The sequence below is a fragment of the Cucumis sativus genome, chromosome 6, assembly GCF_000004075.3.
Source record: "Cucumis sativus cultivar 9930 chromosome 6, Cucumber_9930_V3, whole genome shotgun sequence".
NCBI classification, from domain to species: domain Eukaryota; kingdom Viridiplantae; phylum Streptophyta; class Magnoliopsida; order Cucurbitales; family Cucurbitaceae; genus Cucumis; species Cucumis sativus.
The window spans coordinates 23,661,203-23,680,229 of NC_026660.2; the positions used below are offsets into that span (position 1 = coordinate 23,661,203).

The following is a 19,027-nucleotide window of genomic DNA, read 5'->3' on the forward strand; positions in this document are numbered from 1 at the left end:
TATCATGATGGATAGACAAAACAAAATTTGATTTTTAACGTTTAACCCAAACATTGATTATTATAAGAAAAAGAGTAAGAAGAAGAGTAGGAATTATAAAACAAATACGAGATTAAAGGATAAAAAGGATAAAAAGGCATAAAACATGAAACTTAACCTAACATTTATTAAAAGAAAGGATATGAATTTGTTACATTGTGGAAAACGAAATAATATTAAAACTAAATTAGGAAAGAGAGAGAGAGAGCAAAATGATCGTGAATTTACAAAACGTAGATAAAGGAAATGGAGATTAGCGTGAATTGCAAAATTATCGGGGAAGGAGGAGGAGAAAGAAAGAAAGAAAGAACACAACCAAAAGCCATATCATATCCAATTCCCTAATTTCTCTAATCTGTTGGTTTGGATGTTATTAAGAATTAAGAAGAAGATTCTAAAATTTTTCAATTAACCGACGGATTTTTGGGGGCAATATCGAATCATCATTTGCCTTTTCGGAGAGAGAGAGAGTAGCAGAGCAGCAGAGCAGCAGGAGCAGGACCTCGCTACTTCTCGGCCTTGCTCCTTTTCTTAGCCATTTTCATTACAAACCCAGCTCTCTCTCTCTCTCTCTCTCTCTATCGTTCTCCCTCTATCTCTCTTCCTGTTACTGGGGTTGCCTTTTTCCTTCCTCTTCTCCATACCCACTTCTCCATTTTGTTGATTCTATTAGTGGGCTTGACGAAGAGGAGGGGGATTTTAAGCAGCTTCCGCTATTAGTGGATTAGTTTGTCAGTTATTGTTCTTTGCTGTCAATGTTTAACTGGGTTTCATGATATTGAACTCGCAGGTGGAGGATTGAACATTTCGTGTAAGTTCCAACTTTTTTTGACTCTTTGGTATTGCTTACGTATTATTGATCGACCCATTTCTTCGTTTTAAATTTTCTATGTTGCTTTGCTCTTCGTTTGATTAGTTATTTGGGTTTAAGGTTTTCGGGGGTTTTATTCCTCTGTGTAGTGAATTTTGTTTCTGGGTATTGGGGTTATGTAGGATATTGTTGTTTTTATGATTGCAATCAAATAATAGGGTTTTGGGGTGTGTTTTCTGTGATAGGTTACGGTGAAGAAGCTTCTGATTTGGTGGAGTGGGTTCTATCTTAGAGCCACAATAGGGTCTGTTTGCTAAGTTAGTTTTGGAGGCTTCAACGATGGAGTTTGTTACCAATGGTGATTGTTGATATTGCAATCTGAGTTTTCTGTTTGGCATAAATGGAGAGGACTGAAAAAGACGACAGCAGTGGAAAGGAGATAGTCCCTGTGAGAGAAAATGGTTTCTTGCAAGGATCACAGTCTTCCTCCCAATCGAGTTCATCTCTTGTGAGTATTGATTCAGCTGAGAAGAAGGTTGAAGGAAAGGATGGTCTCTTCTTTGCCAACATTCTTCGGTCAAGAAACAAATTTTCAGATGCTCTTGTCCTATACGAGAAAGTATTAGAGAAAGATGGTGATAACTTGGAAGCTCATATTGGCAAAGGAATATGCCTTCAAATGCAGAACATGATCAAGCCTGCGTTTGAAAGTTTTGCAGAAGCCATCAGGTTGGATCCACAAAATGCTTGCGCCTTCACGCATTGTGGTATTCTATACAAGGAGGAAGGTCGTCTCGTGGAGGCTGCTGAGGTATGTTTTGAAACTTAACATCTTTAAGATACATAACTTAACACCCCATGCTAGAGCTATAAAGTGTAGTTCATTTGAAACCTATTAACGTAGCACCTGATTTTCCTTAAGTCCATTATTACTTGATAATCTGTAATTGCTAATCTTTAAGTGTCACTTCCTTCATTCCTGACTTTATATTCAGAAAAATACCGTATTCTTATATATGTACTTTGGAAATGCTTTTGAAGTAATTGATTTTTCATGGACAGATCTGGAGCCTGAATGGCTTATTGGAGTGTTCGTTTAGAGATAGAGAAGGCTACTTGCATGTTGACATGTTTATTTATTGGTTTGGTACTGTTATATGGTGCTTTATTGCACATCGATTCATTGCAACGTTTGGCCACTTCATTTCCTTTGACTTCTCTCAATGTTTTATAATTAGCCTGGAAAAGTGACCGGTAGATATTTGAAAATTTCCAGGAGGTGGTCTAATTGATTTTAGCCCATTAGAAAATCTTCCATATCGATTGCTTCATTCTTTGAATTTATTTGGCTTCAGTCCTCATCTTTTGCCTTTTATTAGTAAATGTAATGAAGTAAGAACTCCTAACACCGGAAATTGAATTACAAGAAACTTTCCTATTAACCATCGTCGGTTAGCCTAATAGTAAAAATGAAGCATAATCTCAATAAATGACTAAGTGGTTAATGGTTCAAGCCATGGTGGCCGCATACCTAGGAATTAATTTCCTACAAGGATATCAAAAAAATAAAAAAGAAAAGAAAGCTCTCTTATTTGAAATCGACAAAGAAAGACTTATTAAAAAATGTGTTTATATTTACACCCATACACATGGAAGAGAAGCAATTCCATAAATTAACCTAAGGTAGAAAAAGAATCTGCGAAGGCCAAGAATGCATAATATACCAAGAAGGATAAAGATGGAAATGAGGCTCATGCCTTTGAAGTCGATTCATCGTACTAATGGAAGTTGAACAAACACTAAGATCCCATGGAAAGGTTTCTATCTTTTTGAGATAAACATCTAATCTAATCATCCACATAAAGGTTACTTGAAGTACAATCAGAGGCATCCACAAAATCTCCCGTTAGGAATCTTTGCTGACTAAGGTCTTACTTTCTTGAGTACAGAATCCTTCTTATTTTTTGAATTATTACTTTTTGAATTGTTTTTCACTTCACAAAATCATTATGATTTCTTGCGCTATTCTTTGTGGCATCACTAGCATGACAAAGGTGATCGGTTAAAATCATATGTTAACTTTATTGTGAATTCATTAACTTGTTTTGGACAGTCGTATCAAAAGGCTTTGAGAGTAGACCCTTCGTACAGACCAGCTGCTGAATGCCTAGCAGTTGTTTTGACTGATCTTGGGACCAGCTTAAAGCTTAGTGGTAACAGTCAAGATGGAATTCAGAAGTACTATGAAGCCCTCAAGATAGATCCACACTATGCTGTAATCTTAGACCTGAACCTATTCTTACTTCTGGGCATCTACCTTTTAAATTGTACCCTGGATAAAGTTGTGTTCTTATACTTTTACTTCCTATGCAACTGCAGCCTGCATATTATAATCTTGGGGTTGTCTATTCTGAGATGATGCAATATGACACAGCCCTTAATTGCTATGAGAAGGCTGCATTTGAGAGACCCATGTATGCTGAAGCATACTGCAACATGGGCGTAATATATAAAAATCGTGGAGACTTAGAGTCAGCTATTGCCTGTTATGAGAGGTAGTCTTACCCTTTGAGTTGTCTGATGCTGCCCTTGATTTCCCTCTGTTATTTCTTTGTTTAATTTTTTCTAAGATCTCAGGTATTTGTGTTTGTTTAATGCTGATTGTACATCTTTCTGATTTGTTGCTCTTGGGTATCAGGTGTCTAGCCGTTTCACCAAATTTTGAGATTGCAAAGAACAATATGGCAATTGCCTTGACAGATTTAGGAACAAAGGTTGTCTTCATTGCTTTATTATGGAGTAAATGTTCTTATCCTTTCTATTCTTGTAGCTACTCTGCACTTTTGTTCGATTTGAGAAGTTTACTGCAAGTCTGTAACTCCTTTGGCTTGAGATTCTGTCCCTTATGTAAAATTCACACATTAATGAAATTTGTTTCTTATCCAAAAAAAGAGAGTGAGAGGCGTGATATTATCACGATGTAATCCAACTGCTTGTGGTTTGGCTGCCAATCTAAAAATAAAATAAAAATTGCAGACAAAGTTGATGAACTTGAATAGGTTCTGCTGGACAACAAGTTTTTTTTTTTTTTTGTCCTATTAAAATTATCATCTAACTTTAAATTTGCTAGTACCAAGGAAATTCAATTAATTTCTGTATGTTCTTTTCCCTCTTCTTTCTCTATATTAGGAGTTAGAACAGGCTCTATAGCTACCAATTTTATTTATTTTTAAAATGTAATTTATATTTTAAAATTTCCCCTGAGATTTTGTTGAGGGTTTCATATTATAAATTTAATTTTGTTTTCAGGTTAAACTGGAAGGAGATATAAACCAGGGTGTAGCATATTATAAGAGAGCTCTGTATTACAATTGGCATTATGCGGATGCTATGTACAATCTTGGGGTTGCATATGGTGAAATGCTTAAGTTTGACACGGTTAGTTCTTGTGGAGGACAAGTTCCTTTTGTTTCCCTGCCTAGCGTTTCTGTTGAATGCAGATATGCATGCCCTTTCCCACCACCATCTCTCTCTCTTCCACTCACTCCCCTGTTCTTTAATTATTTAGTTAATTGAAAATTTTGTGAACTTTTAATCTCTTTGGCTCTGCAGGCTATTGTCTTCTATGAGCTAGCTTTCCATTTCAACCCTCATTGTGCGGAGGCATGTAATAATTTAGGGGTTATATATAAGGATCAGGACAACCTGGACAAAGCTGTAGAATGTTATCAGGTATGGTTACGTCTTTCCCTTGTTATCCTCTTGATTTTTTCCTTCTCCTATACGAATTTTTATAATTTTGACATTGTGGATTTTCTATCATTTCTATGTTTTTCTTTTCAGCTTGCGTTATCAATAAAGCCCAACTTTTCTCAGTCATTGAACAATCTTGGTGTTGTCTACACGGTCCAGGTTCTTTACTAACTCTTGATTCTTGACTGATAGTAGCATTTTAATTGAACTTTTACTTGGATGCTAAATTCATAAAATTGCAATTATAATCAGGGGAAAATGGATGCTGCAGCAAGCATGATTGAAAAAGCTATCCTTGCCAATCCAACTTATGCAGAAGCTTACAATAACTTAGGTCCCTTCTGAACTTTTTCTCTGTTATATACAATTTAATCTTTGAATGCACACATGCAAAATGTGCAGCTCTGTGATGTTAATGTGCCGAAACTTGCCATCCTCATTTATTTTGATTAGGCCTTGTAATTTGCTTTATGTGGATTGTGATTTTTTTATTATCATTAATTAAGGTTTGTAATTCACCATGCACATGTTTATGAATTGTATATTTTATATAGCATTGGCGTTTTTCCTTTTCCAAATAGTTACTGGAAAGTATGCCAAGCTTGAAAATCTAAATAATGCTCAACGATTTTAATAAAGCTCTTAATTTTGTATAACATTTCTTATTATACGTCATGTGATTGAGAAAGAAATGTGTTCTAGCCGAATTTTTAGCTGCCTCAATACTTCTTTTGCTGCCTATTGCATTTTATTGTTTATTTTCAGATTGAACTTTTTTAATTAATTCGTCTAGGAAAATGATATTTATTTGGTTCAAGCAAATCGAGGCAAAGCTTGGATGAAACTGGAAAAATTAGTATAAAATGTTAAGGAAATGGTTGTAGTAGTTGAATTTTTGAACAAGAAATAAAATTTTCATCGAAATAATGAAAAGGTTGTACTAATTGAATTATGATAAAGAAAAAGAAAACACAGCTAGATAATTTTTCTTCTTGTGGCCATTGATTTATAGTGTAGATTTAGACTATCTAGTTTATTTATTTGTTTGTTTGTTTAAGAATTAAGATTATTTATTTCTTTTCTAAAGATGCACTAATCCTGAGATAAAACATAATCCATTCACTTTTTTTCTTCTGCTCTGTACTGTTTCTCGGAGTCTAATTCTATCCATATCTTTCTGATATAACACCAATTTGGAGTGATCTTATTCAATTGGTAAAATGAAATGAAATACAAGAATGAATTGACAATATGTCAATTCTTTAACAGATATGCAAGAATACAAGAAAGAAATGATCACTCTTCTTCTGCCTCTCCTCTATCTGAAGGATGTAGACAAAGGCTTCTCCGAAGGATTTCCCCCCCTTCTTACAATGACTTCCCCACTATTTAATCCTCCCATTCCCTCCTAACTAACTGTGTGCCCTAGTATTAGCACATACACTCCCCATTACACATGCGTTCCCTTTCTTTCCTCTTCCACTATACTGTAGTATAATTGGAGGTCTAGCACTTTCTTTATTCTCTAAAACATTTTCAAGTTCAATTATTTATGAACAAGAATAGTAGAGGACTTTCTCTCTCTTTGTGGTATGCATGCTCCATTGTATCTTGTTTGTAAACCCCCTCCCCCCACAATATATATATATATATATATATATATAGATCTATGCAGAAAAATGACCATTTGATTACTTGGGTACAGGTGTTTTGCATAGGGATGCTGGGAATATTGAAATGGCAGTTGATGCATATGAGCGTTGCCTTAAAATTGACCCCGACTCCCGGAATGCTGGCCAGGTAGTTCTTTATTCATTTTGATGTGCCAATTGGGTATCTAGCGAGTCTTATGCCCTTTTAAAAAGCCTTGTAGGGTTGGCTTGTGCCTTGTACATCTTTCAAAGTTTTTCTTGTGTTTAGGTTACAGTTTACGACTCTATATAGATGGAAAAGTTTGGTGTTCGGAGTCTTGTGGTGTTTTTCATGTAGTTCTCGCTATATTCATCTCATTACTTCCACTGCATGTCTCCCCTTTTCCATCACAATTATCTCCCAACCTAGATCTGGGAAATTGCGTCTTTTTTGTTATTTTTTCTTTCATAAGAAATAGAAAATCTTTCATTCCAATAGATCATGGAGAACAGGCTAACGGGACCAGAAGTCCCTTCCCTACAAACTTACAAAAAAAAAAAAAACACTTCTAATCTAAGTTAATGAAGAATGTTGAGTAATTACAAAAAGTTCTGACGGTTACTCCAATTTGAGGCTGTGAAATATACAAGAATCCAATCATAAGTTGATATGGTAAGAGGAGTGAATGTGGTTCCTTATTCACAACATTATGTCAAATGCTATACTTGACTAATTTTTTAGAAGAAACAGATTTTCATTGGGAATAAACCCAAGAGCCCGAAATTGGAGTTTCAAAAAAGTTATCTATTTGGCAAAAGGTAAGGTAATACTGTCATCAGGAAATGTCGGTAGGCATTTACGCTTATTCATACCCATTAAAAAGGTATTTAAGAAGGTTTTGCAAAGTCTGGGGAAGAGTTTGCCTCTTTCTCACCCAAGAGCCCGAAATTGGAGTTTCAAAAAATTCTCTCTTTGGCTAAAGGTAAGGTAATATTGTCATCAGGAAACGTGGTATGCATTTACGCCTGTTCATACCCATTAAAAGGACACTGTTTAAGAAGGTTTTGCAAAGTCTGGGTAAGAGTTTGCTTCTCGTTCTAGAAGGGCTAGTTTATCCTCCTCAAGCAAAACTGGGTTGGAAGACTGCTGCATTGATTAGGTGTTTGGAGTTCACTTATTTTATATTTCCATTTATTGCAAAGGACATATTGAATTATGATCATTAGTCCTTGAATAAAATTTTGTTCTGATTTCTAATTCTGTACTACTTCCTTAAACAACGATCTCTTACCTGTTCATTTCTTGTTCTCACAGAACCGATTGCTTGCGATGAACTACACTGATGAAGGGCATGAAGATAAACTTTATGAGGCTCACAGGTTTCATATGGTTCCTTTACCCTAACCCCTACATTAACCAATCTTGCGTGCATGCATAACTTGGTTTATAAACTGTTTTGCTTTTATTTTCTTTTATTTTTTTTCTGTTTCGTAATATTCCTATAAAATAAATCAAAACTTGTTTGACTGAATCCAAATGTAAGCTCACGAGAGCTTATGCCCAAAGTAGACAATATCATACTATCGTTGAAGGTGGTTTGTTCTTATTAAAAAGAAAGTTAACATTTCTTTTCTTTTCTAATATTCTTATTAATCATTTTTTTAAACGGACTTTTTTCTTTTATAAATCACTTATCATTGATTTCAATTACGGTGACATGAATACAAAAAAAGAATTCTATCTGTTAATAATTACAAAAATACCTTGATTTAGTGACGAAGGAATACAAAAAATGATAGAACAAAAGGTGACGAAGGAATACAAAAGAAGAATTGTCACTAACATGTTGATGTCAAATGTTTTCTTTAGCTTTGATGTTAACTTGAGGTTCAATTGTTGACTAAGCTTGTTGGTAATTATATAGGGATTGGGGCAGGCGATTTATGAGGCTGTATCCACAGTATACATCATGGGATAACCCTAAAGATCCAGAGCGTCCACTTGTTATTGGCTATGTGTCTCCCGATTATTTTACTCATTCAGTGTCGTATTTCGTTGAAGCCCCTTTAGTTCATCATGATTATGCAAACTACAAAGTTGTTGTCTATTCAGCTGTTGTGAAGGTAGTTACAATGTTGTGAGTCTCTTTTATAATGCTTGATTCTATGTATATATATACATTTCTTGTCACTTTGCATTGTATATTTTTTTTTATGAAAGCATTTCCCCTTACTAGGTTACTAGTGCTAATAGAATTAACTGATCAGTTTTGTATTTTTGGAAGTTATTTGCTTTTCTGTTTAATTGTTATAAGCTTTGTGGTTTCCTTTACCTCTATAGATTAGCCCTGTACTCATTCAGTAGTTGATGAGAAGAATACTTTGGCAACTTGCAAAAGATTATAACAGCTGGTACTAAAAGTAGTTTTTCTTTACATTCCAACTACTATCAGGCTGAATCAGAAACATTACGAAGCTTACTAGCTCACAAATTCTTCCAATTTCTTCTCTTGTAAACATAGCCATGATTGCCAACCTCTAATGTTTGTACATTCAAAGTTCTCATTAACTTGACTTGAAATTTAATAAGCCTCTGGTAGGATACTTCCTAACAAGAACAAGATCTTAATTTATTATAATGAACTATAAGAAAATACAAGATAAACCCAAGTATAAGGCAGTTGGAACCTCCCTCTTGACTACTCTCACCCAAACCCTAGATCACTCCACTGAAAATAACCTCCCCCTCTCACTTACCCTCCCTCCATTTATAACAAGATGTAACCACACTTACACAATAACTACTAGTAACTTCCTAAATATCTAATTACCTTTATACCCCTAACCCTATACTAATCTAGGTATCTAACAGGCTCCTAGACCTGTCTCTTATGATCACGTTAATTCTACAATCTACATATTGGTAATAACTCTGCCGAGTATCATTAATGTTACCTATTTTTCCATTCTTGTTTCCTGGAAGTTTGTACAAGAGAACGGTCCATTACCTGTTATTTTCACTGCTCCAGTTACAATACCGATTGCTTCATCTAATTTTACAGGCAGATGCAAAAACTATTAGGTTTCGGGACAAAGTCTTAAAACAAGGTGGGGTTTGGAGGGATATATATGGAATTGATGAAAAAAAGGTTGCAAGCATGGTCAGGGAAGACAAAGTTGATATCTTGGTGGAGCTTACTGGCCACACAGCTAATAACAAGTTGGGAATGATGGCATGTAGACCTGCCCCTGTGCAGGTATGCTGAAAGATATATTTCTTGTTCTTTAATCTTTCGTTGGTGGACAATTTCGTCATTTGATTGCATTAATGTTAGGTTTGGAACAGCTACCAGTTACATTCTGGTGTCCTGCCGTTTAAAATTGTTGTCTATATGTTGTTGAGTGTAATTCGGTCATTGGCATTGTGCCCCAGTGTCTTCCATTGTCTAGCAGATGGTGCGTGCACTGAGGTTATTGAGTTTCCTTTACAGATGCTTTTGACATTTGTCCTTGTCTTGGTGTCATGTTCATATTTTATACTGTCCTGGAACAACCTAGTGCTCACTTTTATTATTGAATGATTGACAAGTGTTCATGCATAAAGATTGGAATCCAAATTGATCTGCTGGAGGCTTGTATGAAGCTTAAAGAAAACTATATAGGTTTTATTTTAGTGGAGGAAGGCACCAGGCCTAAACTAATATGTCTTCAAGGATCTCTTTTGGTTATAATGATTTGGGCGGCTATGGAGATGCTTGAAATCTTGTGAACCAGCGTTCCTTTAATTGGTTTTATACGATGCTAGAAGAGTTGTGGGAAGCTTGGACAAATCTTTTTAGTCTTTGAACTGACTACCCTTTTTTATTTTATTTTATTTTTTCACTTTTGGCTCCCTTTTGGCAAAAGATTGAATGACACTACCATTTGCCTTTTCTGTTTTTTTGTTTTTGATACGAAACCTGGGAATGTATTAAAGAACCTCATGACAACCTAATGGTAAAGGGCAGGGGAAGAGAGACCTCCCGCCCATAAAACCTTAATTGGTTTCTTTTCCCAAAAGAAAAAGAAATGCATGGATGGATTTTCTACCTCAGGTGTCTGCTTTTATTATTGCATATTTCTTACCTAGCCTTAAGATTTTCCAGTTTCCAGTTCATATGTTCTAATTTTTTGTTAACTTTTGATGCACGGTGCTGGATTTCATTTAGGTAACCTGGATTGGCTACCCAAACACTACTGGCTTGCCCACTATTGATTACCGGATTACAGATGCACTGACAGATCCTCCCAATACAAAACAGAAGTAGGTCTCTTGCATCTACTAATTTAAGGACAAAACTTGTGGAGTTGTTTTGTTTTACATCAATTATGTGTGTTACATTGTTCGACATCAATTATGTGTTTTATCATGTTGTTTGACATCAATTATATGTGTTATCATGCCCTTATTTATCACAGGCATGTTGAGGAGTTAGTTAGGTTGCCAGAATGCTTCCTTTGCTATACACCTTCTCCTGAGGCTGGTTCTGTGTCCAGTGCTCCAGCCCTTTCTAATGGCTTCATCACATTTGGTAGCTTCAATAATCTTGCAAAGGTAAAGAAACGGTAATTGTGCATACAAGCACGAAACCCTCTCTTTGATCATTTCTTTGAATTCAATTTCTGAACAGTTGTTAATTTGTGTTCTAATGATTTTGGCCATTTCCTCATTAGATAACGCCTAAAGTTCTAGAAGTTTGGGCAAGGATTCTATGCGCCATACCAAATTCTAGACTTGTGGTGAAGTGTAAGCCTTTCTGTTGTGATAGTGTGAGGCAAAGATTTCTTTCAACCTTGGAACAGCTTGGTTTAGAATCGCAACGGGTTGATCTTCTTCCTCTTATTCTTCTGAACCATGACCATATGCAGGCCTACTCCTTAATGGATATAAGGTAAGATTTGAGATGATCTAACGTGGTTTGATTTTTTTTTCCTTTTTTGGTTAAGTTATATTGTTTAGTTGAGTATGAAGCATGAAATAAGACGTGATACAACATGATTATGACACTACATTAATTTTTTATAAAAAAATCTTAATATGGACACGTTGGGGAAATGTAGATTAGATTCTTTTGATTTCATTTATATTTTTGCTCATTCATTTGATGAGATGATATGATATTAAAAATAAAAATTAAACATAAAAATTTAGGTGTTAAAAAGCATAATCAGAAGGAACTAGTAATCTTTTGGATATTTCGTTCAATCAATGAAATAATTTTACATTTACTGCTGCTAGACTTTTCTCTCTCTCTCCTAGTAGTTAATTGGGCTTTCAATTAACTCAGTAAAGACAAGTATCTGAAATCCTTTTTCCAAAAACTGAACTTTATAAGGATGGCTGCATGGAATAGCAATCTTCGTGCAAACTCTGTTCCTTTAATGCATTGCTTAAACATTTGTAACTCTCTTCTGGCTCAATTTAAACGGGTGATTTCTTTTCAAATACCTCAGTCAGTAATCACATTTAGAAACTGTTGGGCTAAAGGAATATGCAGTCTTTGACAATTTATATCAATATTTGGACTAGAGCCTTCCTTGGAAGAATTTATTTTAAATTGCTAAAATAAGAAGGATTGATAAGAGAGAGGAGGTGATCAATGCTCGTGGTTGATGTTGCATCTAGGATCTCAGATTTAACAATACAGTTCTTTCCTTGTCTTTTATGAGTTCTTTAAAAATTCTTATTTGTATTTTGTGCAGTTTGGATACCTTTCCATATGCTGGTACCACAACTACGTGTGAATCGTTGTATATGGGAGTTCCATGTGTAACAATGGCTGGATCTGTTCATGCTCACAATGTTGGTGTTAGTCTTCTCAGCAAAGTTGGTGAGTAGGTGTTATATTTTTTGTTGCTCTGTTATTTAAATTTGCATCCTTTCATTTTTGTTTGCGAGATCTAACAACTGCCAAATTGAATAGACAGAGAATCGTAAACGCAGTGGAACTCGCTTGTTGCTCTTTGTAAAATTAAGTTATAGTTACAAAATAGATAGTAGTAAGAAGTAGACAAAACGAATCAAATCCTGAAAACCCTTCCATAATTTAGCTTTATCTTACAAAATTCTGAGATCTCTCTCTCAATTTCCTAAAATGTGGCACACACTGCAGCACCTAGACTGTTCCAATCCTAGGATTAATTAAGAAGTAGTTCCAAACAGAAACATCTCTTCTTTGGAAACACCAGCCAAAATTCTTCTATGTATACTCCATAATCTCTTAGAATATTGGGAAGAAAAGTAAAGATTATTTCAATCTTCAGTATCCTTGTTACGCAGGAATGTCAACAAAAGGGGTTCTTTCCTTCAAATTCTATCTACTGTATTCAGCCCCACTCTAAAAAGGTTGATAGAAGTAATTGTTTGCTTCCCGGTGTTTACTCTTCAAAGGATAACCTAAGTTGACATGAATTTTATATACGAGACTAACTCATTTTTATGAATGAAATTACTAAAAAGGAGTTGGAGGAGTTACAAGAAACCTCCCCCACTTTTCACATGGATTGTTTTAGATAAGAAAATTCGAGGAATGAAACATCCAGATTGTTACAAAATGAGCCCATAATAGGATAACAAAAAAAAAAAAAAAACCCTAGGCATAAGGCTAAAGAGTTATTACTTTTCATGTAGATGTTAAAGAGTAATTACAGAAAATTTTAGACATAATGTTCCATGGACGGTCTTCTCCCCTGTATTTTAGAGATCCTTCTATTCCCTTCCAATCAGGTTTGCGAAATTACCGCATAAAAACTGTATATCCATAGATCCTTCTTTTTCCCGTTGAACCTCTGACTTGAAATTTTTTTTATTACTGGTTGGGCGCTCAGTAGGTGATGGTAGAAGGAAAAGGCTGAAGATAATGCTCCAAAGATGGGTAGGAAAAAGGTGCAAAACAGGAGACGATTGATATTCTCCCCAGTCCCATTGTTTTGGACTTAAGTAGAAGTTGGAATTTCTCTTCTAAACATTGTAATTAGTGCTAAAAATTGAGGGACCATAACATTAAATTGCAATTATGTTGATAGATTCAGAACATCTTGTTGCTTTCTCAAGTCTATATTGTTAATCCTAATCTGAATAATTGCAATCTGACGCCATAAATTAATAATTGACCTTTTGCATGTTTGTAACCAGGTCTAGGACACCTTGTTGCTAAAAATGAGGAAGAATATGTAAAGTTGGCATTGCAGCTAGCATCTGATGTAACTGCACTTTCTAATTTAAGAATGAGTCTTCGGAATCTTATGTCCAAGTCTCCCGTTTGTGATGGGCCAAATTTCATCCTTGGTTTGGAGTCCACATATCGTAAAATGTGGCATAGGTACTGTAAAGGAGATGTTCCATCATTGAGGCGCATGGAGATCGTACAACAGCGAGAACTTACAGAAGAGACGATTACAACAACGGATTCAAACATTACTGCCTTGAAGGAGAGCCCGGCATCTACTCAATCCAATGGACATTGTCCTGTTTCCTTGGATGTCCTCGATCGTTCCCCTTGTGGAGAAAATGGCGATCCATTGCCTCCAACCAAAAAACCAGGCAAGCTCAATTGAAACATGAATTAGCAATTATGGAGTTCTCTTACAAACTTTGCAGGAAGAGGCAAACCAGTGTTTGTTTTAGGTAATGGTAACATTGGTCAAGAATTCCAGCATCACTGAGGTCCCAAATGATCAATATCTTCAACTTTTGCCTGGAGAAAAATAGAGATTTGGTAACTTACTGCTAGAAATAGTTGTACTGCATTTTTTCGCCCACCGAATCATAGAAAATTAGGTGTCATTTGTATATCGTAGAAGTTTTGCTTTTCTTTAGCAATGGTTGCTGTGAAAATGTCAAATGGCTTGTCATAGAAAGTGTCTGGTTGGGAACATTATAGAGTGTCTTATTAACCCTTCCTTGTGCTGTTATTGGAGATGCATTTTCCATGGAAGAAAGAAAATTAATGAGATAATTAGGTGTACGATCTTTTAGAATTGTAGATATGATTGGCTTTGGTGGGTTGGAACAGTGGTTTTATGGGAATGTTTGCATATGAAGTGATTGTTTGCAGCAATTCATGGCCTGTGAGTCACTGACTATGGAACATTCCTAATCCTATCTTGGTTAAGTGGAATTAAACGGCATCTATCAATTAAAGATTTTTCTTCACTGATTGCCAAAATTAACTGACTGATATAAGTTAGTTTAATTTTGAGCTTAGACGTTAAAACATGTTAAGACTACATAAAAATACCATCTTTACATGTGTTTCACAATAGAAAAAACAAGAAGGAAGTATAAAATCCATTTTTAAAGGTTAAATTAGGAAAAGTACTTTTGAATCTTGAATTTACCATTTTGGTAATACTATTAATGAACTTTAATCAATGTTTCAAATTATATTTTGAATAATATATCAAATTTGGAATGAAAATTGAGCCATAAAATGGAGTTTTGGTTTTTCATTTAAAATTTTAGAAGAATTTTGAGTTTGAAATATTTATGAAAGTTTAATGTAATATTACAACACAAATATGTTTTTGAAATAAACGGCAAAGTTAAAGCTTTTTCTTTAATTAAAATTTTAATTCAGTCATTACTTCCTCATTTATCAAAATGAGTAAAAAAAGATTTGATCTTTTTAATTTAGTCATTCCTGTTTACTCATGTTTTCACACATTTTTCAAAGGAAGCTTTTAAATTCTTAGTCAATTTTATTAAAAGAAAAGGTTTTATATTTGGTTGCATCATGTTATCAAAATACTTTATCTGGTCTACTTTAAGAGCACAATTATATCTTTTAAAAGCACATTTGATTTTAATTTTAAAATTTAAAATTTGTGTTTGGTAATAATATTCATTATTCTAGCTAGAAGAAAAAAATTAATTTAATATGGCAATCTATTAATTAATTTGTTATTGTTAATAGAGGAAAGGAAGATCATGGAGAGAGATTGGAGGATGAATAAAAAAGAAAGAAATAACTTCCAACAAGATAAAAGAAAAGAAATCCTCTACTCAAAAGAAAAATATGACAATTTTGTAGAATTAATGTTTGTACCACAGGTCAAATTAGTGGTATATTGATCTCTAAATATATTGTGATAATTTTTGTTACTTATGGTTTGTAATAAAAGAAACTCTTAATTAATTAAAAATTGATAAGAGATACTCAACTTTGAGAAAAACAAATAGTAAGTTTTAGTGGGGAATGTGTACATGTAATTTGTTTTTTAAAATTGTGTTATTTTGAATGTAGTTTTTAAAAATCATTTTTATAATTGTTTTCAAGTTTAGCAAAATTTGTAGATAAAATTTTACTTTCTATTAATGATAGATTGTAATAGACTTTGTTTGTATCATGATAGCTCCTATTGATAGCCTATATTATAGTCATGTGTATTTGATCTATCGATGATAGATTGTTTTATTTTGCAGTATTTGAAAAGATTTTCGATGGAATAATTTTTATTTCTTTTTATTTTTTGTATTTTTAAAATTAAAAACGAATTCTAAAACCGAAGAAGATAAACTATTAAAAAAGAAATTGTCTAAAATAGTCCAGTTGATAAAATATTTACGCTTGATAATAAAGTGTATATATTTTGTTTTTTCTTCTTCTTAAAAATCTTTTAAAAAAGAAAGCTATTGTAAAAAAAAAAAAAAAAATTAAGATGCATTTTAAAAAAAATTATATATAATCATTTGTACAAATTGACCAAACCATATTAATAAACAAAACCAACTTCCAAGTTGCAATATGAAATTTGAAAACTAAAAAAGTGTATATAATCTTATATTCATATATTGGATTAGCTAACTATTTCCTCAAACTCATCTTCCCCATCCTCATCATCATCATCATTATCATCCAACTCCTTCTTCTCAATCAACTCTGTTTTTTCAAACCCACAAAATGGAGAAGGTTTTAATCAACAACTCCCTCCACTTCATCTGCTCCAACCCACCAACAATCAAACCCCCAATTTCTCCTCTCTATTTAAATCCCCACTCTCTTCATCCTTCCCATCACTCACAACTCCCTTCAATCAATCCTCAACACATTTCTCTCAATCCCCATTACTCTTCCTCACCTTCTTCTCTCTCAACATTCCAAAAATGAAGACCGGCGAATCCACCTCCATTGACATTGCCCCCGAGACCAACAACAGTGGCCCAATTGGTAAGAAGAAGAGCACGACTCCGTTGCTAGCCGCCCCGGTGCCGGTGACGGACAGGGGAACCCACCGAATGAAACGTGGGCTTTCGATATTTGACTTCGTTCTGAGAATCGGTGTTCTTGCGTCGGCGTTGGCGGCCGCTGCCACCATGGGTACTAGTGACCAAACGTTGCCGTTTTTTACTCAGTTCTTCCAGTTCGAGGCCAGCTACGATGACTTGCCTACTTTCCAGTTGGGTTATTTCCTTTATTTCTTTTTTCAAGTATATAATATAAAATCGGCTATTTTTATTTTAAAAATTAAAATTGTTCAATAATATTTTACTTATAACAAACAATATACACCCATAGATCACTATCATCTATTTGAGTGATAGTAGTTGATAAGTGTTTATCTAATTAGATAAAATTTGACTAATATTTGAAAATACTTTTAATAAATTTTCATTCAATAACATTGTCCTAATTAAATTGAAAATTTTCAGGTTTTTTGTGGTCGCAATGGCGGTAGTCGCAGGATACGTGGTTTTGTCAATTCCATTCTCAATTGTGTGTATTATTCGTCCCCATGCTGCTGGTCCTCGCGTTCTCTTGTTGATTCTAGACTCGGTATGTATTAGTTTAATTTTTATCATAAATTTTAAATTGATACTTTTGAATATAGCGAGTATATTGATAATTAGTGTCCATTTTTATAGAATATATGCAAAATATTTTTAACAGTTTTACTATTTATAATAATATTTTAATTTTAAAATTAAAATCATAGGTTTAACTTTAAACTTCAAAAAATACACCATATTGTTAAAAATCAAATTGGTTTACAACTTAATATCTACTATAAGTTTATGCAAAACTGTCCAATCAGAATTTGTCTCTTCCTACATCTTTTGCAAATGTTTTTGTAGATGATGTACCTAAAAATAAGAGACATTAGGATGCACCTAAGGTATTGGTCTTATTAAAATTTAGTGATTTTACAAAGATTTGGTAAGTTAAAGGTGAATTAACCAAATATAATAATTAGACATAAATGACTACATCTCATGTATAATCGCTTAAGAGGAGAACAAATTTGTTAATGTAATTTCAACTTTAGCTTTCATTTATATGATTGTTGTTTGATATGAAAATGTCTTTTTGGATAGCATCCTTCACAAAGAGGTGAGGAGTAGTTTAGCTTCATTTCTTTATTTGCCTAAAAAAAACTACCATTCGGCCAAATTAACAGTTTAGTGGTCAAAATTAACTCAAAAAAATGGTTTCTTTTATGAAAAAAGGAGTGAAATAAAGAGTACTAAATGCCCCTTCTTTTGATTAAACAAGCAACAATCACCTCTAAATACATGAAAGAAAAAACATTTTTGTTTAGAATCAAAACCCAAAGTAGATATTGAAGAAAAAAGAGTTGGTATTATTTTGTAGGTGGCTTTGACTTTGAACACAGCAGCAGCAGGGGCAGCAGCAGCAGTGGTATCGCTAGCACACAGTGGGAATTCAAGCACAAATTGGTTAGCAGTATGCAACCAATTTGGTGATTTTTGTCAACAAGCAAGTGGCGCTGTGGTTGGCTCTTTTGCTGCTGTCTTGCTCTTTCTTTTACTCATCTTGTTCTCTGCTTTGTCTCTCAAAAATAGCCATTGAGATCATTCTTCTTCTTCTTCTTCTTCTTCTTCTTGCAGAAGCTTTTCAAAAAGTTTAAGCTTTTGTACACTTTTTCCATTTGCTTTGCTTTGTGTTTATTCCCATTTTATGCATCCATCCATTTGGGTTGTGTCTTTTTTTTTCTACTTTTGTTGGGAAAAGGGTTCAGGAAATCATTCTTATGTAACTTTTTTTTAAAAGGTTGTTGTTGGGTTTTACTTGTGTAAGATGAATTGAAAAGTTGTGTTATTATATATTGTATACTTGTTCATATATATATATATATTTACAAGGTTGTGATTCTTCCTCTGTGTTGGATTTATTTGTCTTGTTTTGCTTGGACGTGGAATGTAATCAAATTTAGAACAAATTAGCAATGACTTGACATAATTATTAAAGGATGAATTTCACATTTCTTTTAAAAGTTTAGTCAAATTCTTTAGATATCATCAACATTTTCAACAAAAGTTGTGTGTTTTTATTTGAAACATCATCAATCGAGAATTCTCCTAACATTTGCATATTTTAAAGTTTTTTTCAAAGTAACAGGACCCATAACTTCTTCTGTATTTTCTTTTTCCTAACGAGGGATAAGAAGACTCTTTTGAAGTGATTTATTCTCTACTTTATCAAAAAAATCTTCTATATATCTAATTCGTTCTTGCATAAATATACATGCACATGCATAAATAAGTGTCCAATTGACTTATTATACATTGTTAGTCGTGATTCTAAATTCTAGTTGGCTTCATTTTAGTGTGAAAAATTACTCTTCATTCTCTGTCACCATTGATTAGATTGAACTTTTGGATATTTCTCTATATTCATAAATATATTTTAAAAATTAATTTATGCTTTTCTTTAAAAAAAAATAATATTAGATGGTAGCCTAGGCAGTACATGGGGCCAAAAAAATAACAAAGAAAGTGAATCTAAACTCCAAA

General features: G+C 33.8%; 2 protein-coding genes across 2 annotated transcripts; both read left to right on the forward strand.

Annotated features, from left to right (window-relative positions):
* Window positions 1-276: 276 nt before the first annotated feature.
* LOC101215452 (probable UDP-N-acetylglucosamine--peptide N-acetylglucosaminyltransferase SPINDLY) lies at window positions 277-14,403 on the forward strand. The gene is made up of 18 exons (XM_011659411.2): window positions 277-850; window positions 1,096-1,661; window positions 2,964-3,125; window positions 3,230-3,405; window positions 3,549-3,624; window positions 4,160-4,288; window positions 4,463-4,582; window positions 4,694-4,762; window positions 4,856-4,937; window positions 6,309-6,403; window positions 7,550-7,614; window positions 8,160-8,358; window positions 9,297-9,491; window positions 10,443-10,537; window positions 10,693-10,828; window positions 10,948-11,165; window positions 11,977-12,104; window positions 13,409-14,403. The coding sequence occupies exons 2-18, from the start codon at window positions 1,251-1,253 to the stop codon at window positions 13,828-13,830; spliced, it is 2,778 nt and encodes a 925-aa protein (XP_011657713.1). The 5' UTR covers window positions 277-850; window positions 1,096-1,250; the 3' UTR covers window positions 13,831-14,403.
* Window positions 14,404-16,163: 1,760 nt separating this feature from the next.
* On the forward strand, window positions 16,164-18,386 carry LOC101215682 (casparian strip membrane protein 1). Its single transcript, XM_004143283.3, has 3 exons — window positions 16,164-16,671; window positions 16,925-17,048; window positions 17,865-18,386. Exons 1-3 carry the CDS (start codon window positions 16,379-16,381, stop codon window positions 18,081-18,083), a joined length of 636 nt encoding a protein of 211 aa, XP_004143331.1. The 5' UTR covers window positions 16,164-16,378; the 3' UTR covers window positions 18,084-18,386.
* Window positions 18,387-19,027: the final 641 nt, after the last annotated feature.